Genomic DNA, 13,432 nt, shown 5'->3' with positions numbered 1-13,432 from the left:
TATTTTTGAAATTACTTAAATGTTTTAACAGTTTACTGGAACATTAAACTTTATTTATTCAGTTGTATTTTTCACTAGACATGACTTTTTTCAGAAATGGTTTGTTTTAATTACATCATAAAATTTACAACAAGAAAGTTCTAAATTAATTTTAACATTTAGCAGATGTTTAACAGTAGATACTGAAAGTCTACCCCTTTCTGCAGACCAAATGTTCCCCGTAATTGAAAAAACTCTCAACTGGAGCAGATATCCCAAGCAAAGACACTGCAGATTTAACCATTTTAGAAATATTGCTACATGAAATATCAATCTTTTGAAACACCTTAAAAATTGCTTTTCACTTCTCTTCAGTAGTATCTGGTACTTTATCAGAACTTGAACCACAATGTACCCTTTGGTTTTGAATTACCTGGTTCAACAATGTTTCTTCATCAGTATTTATGGAATCTTTTATAATTTCATTAATAACTTGTGCACTCTCTTCTAAATCATACTGGGCAATTTCAGTTCGTAAATTTATCCACTGTAACTTACTAAATTTATCAAAAGAGGTTCTCCACAACTTTTCTGAACACATTTTCATTCCTCTTCTTTCTCTTCACACCACCAAAATTACTGTTAGTGTTAACAGCAGCATAACAAACCAACCTTTCTTCAAGTATTGGATACTAGAATTATAAAAATTGTCTATGCTTGAGAAGAATTTTTGATCCTGAACATCATTATTTTCTTTTAGAGTGCTTAGCAATTCTTTGGCAGAAGATGGTATAAATTTGTGAGTTTTTCTTTCCTGAAGTTGACAAATTAATTCAGAATATGTCTGAAATGCTTCTATATGTGATAGAATTAGCTTCCAATTTCAGAACTACGTAATTAAATAAATGTAGAGTACCACATAAAAATTTCAAACACAGTTCACTTCTAGATTTTCAAAAAAATCAAATAATAATTTTGGGCATTTGTCACAAGATAAGAAGTATGATTTTAGGCCATCAAAAGTGGAAAGAATTATTTCTATTATAGGTAACAAACTAAGGAATCTAGTGCTGCTATGAGATAATACTTTTTTTGTAATCTGTTTCTACTGTATACTGTAATCTGTGTTACTGTAGAATTCTTTAAGTTTTGTTACTGTTACTGTATATATGTGAAAATATTTGTAAATTTTTATAACAATAACATATATGTCCAGGGTTAGAGAATCACGTACTGTTTGTACTGAATTGTTTACAATGTGGGCCGAACAATCAATTACTAAATAGGTCTATCTGAATCATTTTGAACTTTTCTGAACACATTTTCATTCCTCTTCTTTCTCTTCACACCACCAAAATTACTGTTAGTGTTAACAGCAGTATAACAAACCAACCTTTCTTCAAGTTTGTATTTTTTCACACACTGCAAAAGATACTGAGGCAAAATTTGAGAAGTTTCACCTGACACTTCATTGAAATTTAAAAGTTTAACTTGAATTCCCTCCTCCAGACTGAAATATTTTAAAACAATCGGAACTAGTTTTACTTCACTTCTGTTTGAGCTATCCATCGTTACTATTACATGATTAATGTTTTCCAAAGAACGCAATATATTATCAAATATAAATGGCAAAATACCGTTAACAATGATTGCCTCGATTTTGGTTCTAGCAGATGAAAATTTTGGGTCATATAACTTTTTAACCAGTTTAGATTTGCAGTCTGATGTTTTGAAACTGATTTGTGTCTAGCAGTTTGGTATGAAAATGTAACTTCTTTAGCAGCACACTCCAGATCAGTGTTATTGTTATTCCTGTCTTTGACTTAAAAAAATCTCTTATGTTTGCTAAAGCAGTAGTATTAATAGTACTCCTATGTTTAGCTGTTTTCATGTGGTCTTCAATATCACCCTTTCCTTTATGTGCAACAGAAAATTCTCAGTACATAGTGTGTTTATTACACGTAACAATGTGTAATAAACACATACATAAACAATGACATAAATAATGTTTATGACATAAACATATTGTTTATGACATAAACAATGAACATGTTCATTGTTACTGTCATTATAGAATTTCAAAAATTTGTATTACTGTTGCAGGTTAATATTAAACACATTTTCTTTTGTCCGTTCCTAATCGATGAGACTAAAAACAAATAGAGATAAAATGATCAGAAACATGTAGACTAGTTACTTCATACACAAAAACAACATAAACACATTGCCTGTGTTGTGTTGCCAAGTGACTAAGTAAAAGGTTGTGGTGAGACTGGTAGTTGTGAGACTGGTTCATCAAATTCGACATCACTGCTTGCTCCAAGGTCGGCTGAGAGATGCCCGGCCATAAGAGACTGTTTAAAAACATGATGTTGAATATATAGGTCTAAAATTAAAAAAATCCTTGCCAGTCATAAAATTCTGAAATCCTGGACAGCACTCAAAACCAGGACTGTCCGGGCTAATCCTGGGCGTATGATAAGCCTAGTCATATAACCTTTGTTTTTTCTGAATTTTTTTTAATTTAAATAATTTTTTTTAATACTTATGTCATCTCTTACTTGGAAACAATACAAAATTTTGAAAAAATATTTATCAGTATTCAATATGTAGTCATGTATGCTAAGAAAATTACTGTTTATTCAGACACAGCATGCTTTTTTATATTTTTTTTTACATTAGTTAATGGAAAAATAAATTAATGGTAATATCTGTAAAGTGCTTGATAAAATTAAAGAAACTATATAGTAGCAAAATAATTTGTGTTGTTCAGTCACATTTAATTTTTATGTATTTGACAAATTGCAGATGTAAAATATGCTTACCAGTAACCATTTATTAATCAGGAAGTGGTTTTACTGTGTTATCTTTATCTAACTTTTAATGAAAATGCATAATATACAAGTATGTTGCAAAAAACAATAATCTTTTTCCCATTAAATATAAAAAGTGGCCAACCCATATGGAGAGCTTAAGTGGTACACTATATTATCAACTGACCATTTTCTTTCATCTTTGATTGTCCGTAACTAAGCTATATTATTTTCTTGGTTTTTATTTATTTGTTGTGTTTTATAAATATAAGTAGAAAATATTTCAAATTACTTTGTTATATTAATGTTAGCTTTTTTATTATTATTTTTTTTTAATTTGATTTGTCATTATTTTTAAAATTTGTATTTATTTTGAAATATATCCATTTTCGATAATTGTTTAACAGTCGAAATGTGAGTCTAATTATAAATTTTAATTTTTGTAAATAGTTTTTTAGTAATATTTGATACTTTATTTTCTGTAACATATTAATATTATAGCGTTTTAATTCACAATTAATTTTAATGTAATTTTTGACATTAGAATGTTTAATGTAAACAAAAAATTGCTCTTCTAATCAATACATAATTCCCTCTTAATATCAACTTGGCAGTGAAAATGATCTTTATAAATGTAACTTTAAAAGTTGGTGCTTTTTTATTATTTACTTTTTGTCTGATTTCAATATTTTATTAATTCAGTTTTATTCCTTAGAAGACCATTTCCTTTTTTATGAAAGCGAATTCACTAATTTAACTTTGTTCAAAATATATAAGAACAAAATTCTGACAGTTGTTTTACAGATAATGGCCTGGCACTGTACTGCAATTATTTATTTACTGGCTTCAGTAGTTACTTTTAAATGTTATTAATTCCTGATATCAGCAGAAGTGATTAACTGGATCAGTTGCCCTTAAAATTATCCAATAACATATTTGATTTGATGCTTATTTATCCTGGTGTTTTACGAAGTTGTAAAAAGTAAGGTTACCATACACATTGTTGTAACATCCTTCTGTAATACTATCCTTGTCACTAGTCCAATTGTATGTAGATTTGAAGATATAATCTGTTTTGTTCATATTTAATAATCAATTTCTTGAAAATATACGGTTCATTTTTCTTCCAATTATTTGTTCTTAGGTTTAAGTTACTTATTATTTATTTATTTTTAAATTAATCATATGTATGTACATATTTAATTTATATGAGACAATTAGAATTGTGTAAATATGTAAAATTCTTGAGTATGTTTGTGATAGTACAATAACACTTAAATTAACTATCATAATATTTTTGAATTAATTACTTAATTTGACTTAGGTGGAGTAGAAGGCATCGTCGAGCAGCACAAGCAAACCAGCAGAGAACTGTAATAGATTATAGAACTGGATATATTAGATCGCACCTAAGATCACCATCAGGGCGAGTAAGATGACCCGATCCAGGACCTGATTCTGGTCTAGTTCTGTGAAAATTTTAGCGATCTATCGCATCTTATATTGTATTTAAAGGATGCTCTGCCCCTTCTTTACTCTATTGATGCTGGTATTTAATATTTTTATTATAATATTCATTTAGAACCAATATTAATTAATTGGTTCTAAGCTGTTCAACCAAATTACCATTATTAATAATAAACCAGCATTATACAAGATTTTATTATAGATTGAGTGTTACGAATGGACTTTAGCTTATTTTTATTTTGTATTTGTAATTTTATAAAGTTGTAGTTTCTTAAACATGGTCACTGCTGATTTCTCATGCTATTTTTTATTTGCATTATCTTAACTCCTATCTTGCTTTACGTAAAGTTAGCAGTTTCTTTTTCCTTGTCTTATGTTATGCAGTTATGAAGTTACTCCAGAAGGCTTTAATCTTATCAAACATGTATGATCTTAATCTATTTATTGTAAAAATTCATATGAACTATTTATTAAAATTTGTCTACCATATAGTTATTTTTGTTATTATTTACTTTTAAACGTGCTTGCCTCTAACATGTAGACTGTTAAGATTATCCCAGAACATGATATTTAAAAAAAAGAAAAGATAATGAAACCTATAAAAATTTTAAGGAAGGAAAAAGAACACTGAAGTTATTGGACAATAAAATTAAACAAAGTAATCTCAGTCATTCTATATAAATATGTTAGAAAGTCACCTACTGTGGTAAAATTTTATACTTAAAACTATTTTTCTGACTGGTGAAGTTGCTTTTCATTGAAAAGAATGGACAATCATTATAAAATAAATGTTCAATTTCTTGGAGGTACCATTTAGTTACTATGCTTTAGTGGTCAAATGTTATAAACTGGCTCTTCGGTGTATGTTTAATTGTACTATGTACAGTAAGTAAATTTTTTATTCAAATCATGGTAATTACACATTTTATGATTACAATATGTAAATAATTAATATAATTTAATTTTATAGTAAACAACATGTAAAATTTGTTCATAGCAGCATAACAAAGTACCAAATTATAAAAAAAGGGATTGTTTATAATCCATGTTGATATATAATAACTTTATGAGATAAAAAATTAATAAAATCAGTACACAGTAAAAAAAAAAATTGATTCATTAACTGTTAAATATTTGAGTTTATATTTATGTACAAGTTAAATGAATATTTAAAAATTCATGTTTTTCTAATCGCTATTATTAAAAGATTCAACACTAAATTAAGTTGTTTCTTTAAAAAGATAATATTTTTATAAAATTGGTTGGAAATCTACTAGATAAATAAAAATTCTACTTAAAAAAAAATAGAAATTAAGTTTAATAACATAATTTCTCATAGGCCAAAGTAATATGGTCTGTAATGCAGTAATAGTCATGTTGTCTAATTTGATACAAGTGAAATATATTGTTTTTTGGGGGAACAGATTATTATGTTTTGTAGGAAATGTTGCTGCGTGGAAATATTAGAATTATTAATTTATAAAAATTGTTCTCCATACATCATATCTACTGACATCAAACGATGAAAGATGGAACCTAGGTTTAAAACCTCAGAATCTAATAACCCAGGGTAAATTCTTAAAAATTTTATTCTTTTTTTCTTAGTTCAATATTTTCTGAGTTTGTTGTGTTTGTAATAAAAATTAAATTAATAACTTGATTTTTTTTTTTAAAGCAAAAGAATCCGATTTTTAATACATTTTTCAAATAGGTCATCTTTGAGATGGACTAACATCAACTTAAAAAGTTATCATTTATGGAAAATATATCCACAAATGTTCTGATGTCAGCATTCTAGTAAAAGTAGGGAAAGAAGTTACATAGTCATTGTAGCTGATTTAAAAAAAGGAGTTATTTCTGTTTCCAAGAGCTATTTATAGGCAAAAAATTCAGTCTTTCTACAATCATGTGTGAAATAATGGGTAAGAGGTAGAAATTGTTTATTCATTTTTATACATGAACGATGATTTTTCTACTGAGCCATGAAGAGTTAGGACATCTACTCAACAGTGTACTCAACTTGTGTATTCTAATTGTATATTTAACAGCTAAAGTTGTGCATTTTTCATACTCAACAATCAATTAAATTTGTTTTTTATTTGTTTATTTATTTGCTTTTAAAGTTATGTGTGTAATTGATTTTTATTCTGATATAAAAGTTACTGGTTGATTGATGGTGGCCAGAAGTTCTTAGTGGCATAGGGGGTGTCTATCAAAGAATTATCTACGGCCTGCTGTCACCAGTTGAACTCCACTAAATGTGAGTTCTAACAGTATCAATGTTGTGTCTTAATCTCAATGTAGTTTGCTCTGCTATTCTACACTAACCCCACGATCATTTGATATGTGTGTGCCATTCTAATTTGCAGCAACAACTATTTTTTTGTGTTTGTAAATTCCATCAGTTTACTACAGTGAAAGCACATGTCTGGTTATATTTTTCCCTTTTGTAAAAACATGCTTCATCAACCTCTACTAACCTACTATTACTGCCATTTTGTTAAGAGGGTTGTTGCTGTAATGTTGTTATGTAGATGTTCTAGTTGACAGCAGTATGCAACATTTTCTCTGGCTGTTATTCAATTGATTCCACCTGAGTTACTCATTTAATTGAAATTATCTCTATTCTAGTCATTAATGAAATGAACTATTGTTAGAAATGTGAATTCTCAAACAATTTGTTATTTGCATGTTTAATTTTTTTTTTGTTAAAACCTCATTTACAGCATCGTTTTATATTTAAATAACCTTTTTTGTACTATGTTCAGTAAATATAAAATTATCCTCTCATGTTGTTACCTTGTCAGCAGCCTTTTGTAATGTGTTTTATTAATAATGAACAATTAAAATTGCATGGAAAAGAATTTTTAAATTTAGAAATTTCTAGACTTTTAAGTAACAGAACTTTTGTTTTATGAATTAGCATGTTTAGATATATTGAATAAGGAAACATAAAATGTGTGTGCAAATTATGTTTTTTTATAAATTAATTTTAGACTTTATAATTATTTCATGATCTTTCATTCAAGTGGTATGATTTATCAGGTCAGATGGCAAAGGTAATAGTTATTTAGAAAGACCATTTAACTATATAAACCTTTCTAGTACCTTCTAAACTAAACCCTAAAATACTTGGGAGAAATGTTTTTGCATAATGGCAAAAAAGCCCCTCTAACTAAATATGCTTTGTAGTGATTTACGATTTACGTATTCATTCTATAAATATTAAATTATAGTTTTAAATGTTCACCAGAATTACATAAAAATTACTTATTTTAAACATACTGGCAATCTGATTAATCAACTGCAATTAATTTTTTTTTTTCTTTAGAATGAAATGTGGTTTTTGTTTGTAATAATTTTCTATCATTTATCTCTGAAAAAAAATCTGTTGATTTATTTTATTAGCCCTGAATAACAAATGAATTTAATTTACTAACTACCATCATAGATAGTAAACCATTTGTGTACAGTCATCTTAAGAAGTTAATTAAAAAAATACAGTGCATCCCGTGAAGAGGTATTGGCTTTGATTTAGTATTACTCGCTCATTCTGCACCAGTTCTATTGAAACTTTACAAACCTTTTAGTGAAGGTTCTCTAAAAATGTTCTGTGAAAATTTCAACCTTCTAGGATTTATATAAAAAAAATGGCGACTTTCAAATAAAAACATCAATTTTAGATAAACCACATTTTTTATTCATTACAAAATAACTGCCAAAAATGATTAAAATAGTTGGTAATTAGAACTAAAATAATTAAAAACAATTAGATCATTAATTATTCATGATTATGACTAATTAATTATTAACTTGTTTTATTCAATTTTAACAGCTGTTTAATGATAGAATACATCATCTGTTTTTAATCATTTTTACCAGCTACTTTGTAATAAATAAAATGTGGTTTATTTGAAATTGATATTTTTATTTGAAATCCCCCATTTTGTTTATATAAATTCTAGAAGGTTGAAATTTTCACAGAACATTTTTAAAAGGTCTGTAAAATTTCAGTAGAAATTGGTGGGGGAATGGACGAGTGATACTAAATCAAAAGCATTTACTTCTTTGTGGAACCACTATATATTAAGGCATAAATAATATGTATTGAATAATATTTAAAATACTTATAATTCCTAAAAACTGCACCCTAGTAAGAAACTTAACGATAACATAAAAAAATTGTAATAAAACAGTCTGTGTATGATTTGAAGTACAGTATAGTGAAAATGAGCTATCATAAGTCCATAGCAGTGACCATTTTGATTATTTATATGTTATTAAAATTTTAATTGTGTTATATGAATGTAACTATGTGTTTGATTTTTTTTAAGTGTTAAAAAATATGATATAATATTAGTTAAGTGGAAAAAAATTAAAAAAAAGAAATGTTAGTGATAAATTATTTCATTAATTTTGTGTGTATTATTATACTTGTTATTATTATGATTATTGTATTTATAAAGATAGTACACCTGTTATGTGATGAAATGAAAGAAAATAAACTAAATTTATTTCTAAATTATAAACAGTGTTTAATTAAATTATAAGCTAGCCAATAATTTTTAGTATGTGGAATATAAGAATTGTAAAATATATTTTCAACCATAAAATTTTTTTACTAATCAAACTTCTGCTCTTATCCATGATTATACTTTGTAGGTATGCCCAAAATTAAGAATAAACAGATATTAGTGTAATCAAATAACATATGCAGAAATAAAAAATATTTTATTATATTATAATATTATATACATACATACACGTATATAGCCTTACCTTCTGCTGTGGAGGATGTCTGACAGTTATTAAAATATTTTATTATATTACAATATTATATACACACATGCGCACATAAATGCACATATATAGTCTTACCTTCTGTTGTGATAAATGTCTGACAGTTATAAATTTCTTAAGAAATTGAACTCTTCTCTCAGATGTCACTTGAAATCTTTGAGAGTGTAGATAAAGTTTTCTCGTAACTGCATAATGTATTCTCCTATGATCTCAATTGAAAATGACTCACCATTTTTTAAGCATTTGGAATCCTGTTGTAGTGTATTAACACATCATGTATTCAGGGATTCATTGGTACCGGAATGCCATTCCAGTTATGCTTTTTGGGAGAAATAAAAAATTTTCTTCCTTTTTTTACTAGTATCCATATCTAATAGAGAATGTCCTTAATAAAATAAAACTTAATAAAATACTAAGTCACTGAACACTAATCTAGAAACGCTATATGATGCTACAAAAACTCTTTTGCAACTTTACAAAATAAAAATGTTAAAAGTGTTACATTACATTTTTCAGTTTAGGTATTTTTGTAGAACTTTTGTACTTAGGACAGAACAGGAGTAACAGTCCTAATCTTTCTATCTGGTATAATATTTCCTTTAGTATTAACATGACTTTCACCTTTTAAATAATGTGACATTTAAAGAAAAGTAAGTTTTTTTAAATTTTTTTTTTCTATTTTTCTTAACTAGACTTTTTTCTTCCTTGAGAGAATTCTTCATCAGAAGCTCCTCTTCTGATACACAGATTTTCCAAAAACACCATGTAATGATATAAAAATTCTTTTGCAGTACATCTTGTTATTCTCATGATGAAAACAATTTTTCAGAAGTTAATAGAGGAGATCTTTCACTATTAAAACAAAGCAACTATCCATGTAACCTTAATATTTATAACTCATATCTCAAATCCAGTCTATTAATTGTTAATATGAATCATTTGCAAAAATGATCCATTTGGCCCAGGTAAATCCTTCTTGGTAAGCATGATGTTTTACTATTTGAAAAACTCTTTTTTAACCTTTTTGAAGTGAAAACTTCTTCAGGCGCGTTGTGCGGTGATTTTGCGATAGACTTTTGCATGAGAAAAATAAAAAGAGCTGACTCGTAATCAAAAATCATCATGAGATGCTAGAGCTATATATATTATAAATGGGTTAGTTCTCACAAAATACAACAGATGGCACTGATGTGCGACTGCGTATTTTAAAATAGTTTAATATAGGTTTTTTAAAAATTGTTGATTTTAGCTAATTTAGAGATGAAATAATTTTTAACAATTAAAAATTAGTTTGAATTGATAAAATATTTATTTTTAGCAGTAATAATTTATTTTAATTAAATAAATACCTACTTAATAATTTTTAACTCTATTCAAATAATCTCACATCAATCAACACCATCTCTTGCATTTTAAGAGAACTAACCAAGACTAGCACTATGTATATTGTACATTTTAAAATTCTAAGTACATGCAATACAGTACATTAGTACATTCTAAAAAGAATGCAATAAATTATACATCTATAAATATATATATATATATATATATATATATATATATATATATATATATATAGGCATAGTACACACAACGCGGTAGATAAAGCATATAGTTTATATGCCATTCGGGATATTGAAAAGAACAAAATTTATTTTTTTACATTTACAATTCCTAATAATTTACTAATAGTTAATTCATTAAATTCTATTGTCTATTTTTATTAGGATAATTCAGTTATGGAGGATAATGAAATTAGTAGTCAGAATTCAATTAACAGTTAGAAACGAAATACAGATGAAGAAAGTAATGATGATACTTATAAAATGAATAAAAAAGATGAACGTTCAAAATAATTACGAAGATTATGCAATCAGTGATATAGGAAAAGTCAAAAGAGAAAATTTTCAGAAAAAGACATGTTTGTTTGAAACAAACAGTCAAAAAAAAAAAATCTCTTGATTAAAAAGAAAATATTGACAGAGAAGAATGATTAAAAAAAAAAATTCTCAACGATTTTGACATAAAACCAGAAATAAAAAATTACAAACAATTCATACTTCACAGATTGCTGGTCTATCAAATGTTGATGTTCCAGTTATTTCATAAATTATAAAATTGAAACAATTCATACATCACAGATAGCAGGTCCATCATATGTTAATGTTCGATTTATTTCTGAAAATACAAAAAAAATTAAGCATTCACGCATTCCAGAATCTTCAACATTCTATTCAGATAGTGATTCCGACTAATTGACGCAAAATATTAACAATTTTGTTACAAAAAATAATAAAAATTTCTATTCTAATCATATCAGTGCACATCTTGAGTTCCATAAGCAATTTCTTCAAAACGATTTTGGTCATGTTTGTGATATTTGTGATAGATTATGGTTTAAAAATGATTTTAACATATTCAAAAATGAAGTTACATCAAATAACAATATTCACTTTATAAGAACGCTACTCACTAATGATAAGATACCACAAATTAAGATATGCTCAACTTGTCTATCTACAAGTAATAAACAACAAAATACCACCTTTATCTGTTTACAATGGATTCAAATACCCTCCTATTTCAGAAAATTTTGAAAAATTACCATTAAATTTAGTATCAGAAAGACTTATTTCACCAAGAATACCATTCATGCAGATTAGAAGATTAAGGCACGTTTAGGGACAATTTTGGATGTATGGACAAGTTATTAATGTTCCTATAGAAGTTAATACAATGGTTAATCAATTACCAAGAAATGTTGATGATGACCATTCTATTACTGTTCATATAAAAAGAAAAAAATTCATAAGTCAAGTTATGTATATGGATTGGTTAACAAAAGAGAAATTAAAGAATGGTTAAAATATTTGATAACAACTCCACTTTATGAAGTCTACAATTTTAGTATTAATGACAAATTTTTTGAAGAAAATTATCCAGCAGTTAATGATCATGAGATTATTGAAGATATTCCAATTGAAAAAAGTTGTCACAACAACAGACATTAATGTGGAATGATGAGATGTATTTATGAATAGCTCCTGGAGAAAATAACGTTCCAATTAGTATTTTATTTGACAAACATGCAGAGGAATTATCATTTCCACAAACATACTACGGACAATTCCGCACTTTTAGAGATGGCGTTAATGTTATGCCATTTATGATTGCAACTAGCGAATTAAGATGCTCAGATAGAAGGGGAGTTAGCCCTCATCACCTTTTATATATGGCTAGGAAAATAATAATCAGAGTATGTGATTCACTGACAATTGCATTTAAGCATGTTGGTAAAGATGCAAACATTACAAAAGAACAGATTGAAAATGAAAATTACATTCAAGGATGCATTGAAAGTAATTTGGCTTTTTTGCGTTCTATTCCAAATTCAACTTGGTATTGGTCTGAAAGGTAAATGCCTTTTTTGCTATGATCAGATAACTGGGAAAGGCCACAGTTTTTTTCACAATAAGTGCTAATGAAATAATTTACTTCAATTTTTGTATAAACAAAAATAAAGAAGAAATATCTCTTGAAGCTGTTGCAAATTTATACTATATGGTAAAAAGTACATTAATTAATGATGCAGTTACATGTGCAATTTATTTTAATAAATTAGTTAATGTAATTCTCAAAATATTGCAATCAAAAACGGTCAAGTCCTTTCAAAAAATACAGAGTAATTCACTATTTTAAAAGAATTGAATTCCAACATAGAGGAAGCCCTCGTGCTCACATTTTAGCATGACTTCATAACACTCCTAAAGATGCAATTAATGAAAACTACAAAAAGGCTATAGAACTTATAGATTCTCTAATATCCATTTCAGAATCAGAATCATCTGGTTATATTAAACTGCAAACTCATAAACATATTTTCACATGTTATATATTGTAATGAAAGATAATAACTCAATATTTTATCATGGAAGAAGAAATTCAACATCAGTAAAATCATTGCAAGAGGAATTCAAAAGGCTTGCATTGAATCCACTAATAACAATCAGTAAAACATTGAGTGATTTCATTACGCAAAGAAGAGGTTTACTTACGGTGTCAATTAATTAACTGTCAAAGTTTACGAGCACACCTATAGATATTAACGATAACCTATAGATATTCCTAATTTTAATTGCATTGTCAAGTTCAAAAGACCACAAGTTTCAGCTCCCAGAGTGGCTATTTATCATAATGTACAAGACACTACACATATAATGAGTTCTCATATGGACATTCATCTAAGATAAACATCAAATTTTGGCTTCAATGTATCTGAAACTGGAGAAATATGCTCAGCGCATTGCAAAGATTGCAATGAAAATAATTTTGATAATAGCCATATATATTTCACCAAGAAATACTGTTCAACA

The 13,432-nt window shown here is 27.1% G+C and overlaps 1 protein-coding gene across 1 annotated transcript in view; it reads left to right on the top strand.

Annotated features, from left to right (window-relative positions):
* The window catches only part of LOC142324252 (solute carrier family 35 member F3), a 101,125-nt gene extending 96,379 nt beyond the window's left edge, over positions 1-4,746 (top strand). Inside the window, exon 12 of the mRNA XM_075365116.1 lies at positions 4,117-4,746. Coding sequence (XP_075221231.1) covers positions 4,117-4,231 — 115 coding nt within the window. The 3' untranslated portion in view covers positions 4,232-4,746. The remainder of the gene's footprint in view (positions 1-4,116) is intronic.
* Positions 4,747-13,432: the final 8,686 nt, after the last annotated feature.

This window comes from Lycorma delicatula, chromosome 1 (assembly GCF_047948215.1).
Source record: "Lycorma delicatula isolate Av1 chromosome 1, ASM4794821v1, whole genome shotgun sequence".
Lineage (NCBI taxonomy): Eukaryota > Metazoa > Arthropoda > Insecta > Hemiptera > Fulgoridae > Lycorma > Lycorma delicatula.
The sequence above is the reverse complement of the archived record's forward strand: the minus strand, read 5'-3'. Positions and strand labels throughout refer to the sequence as shown.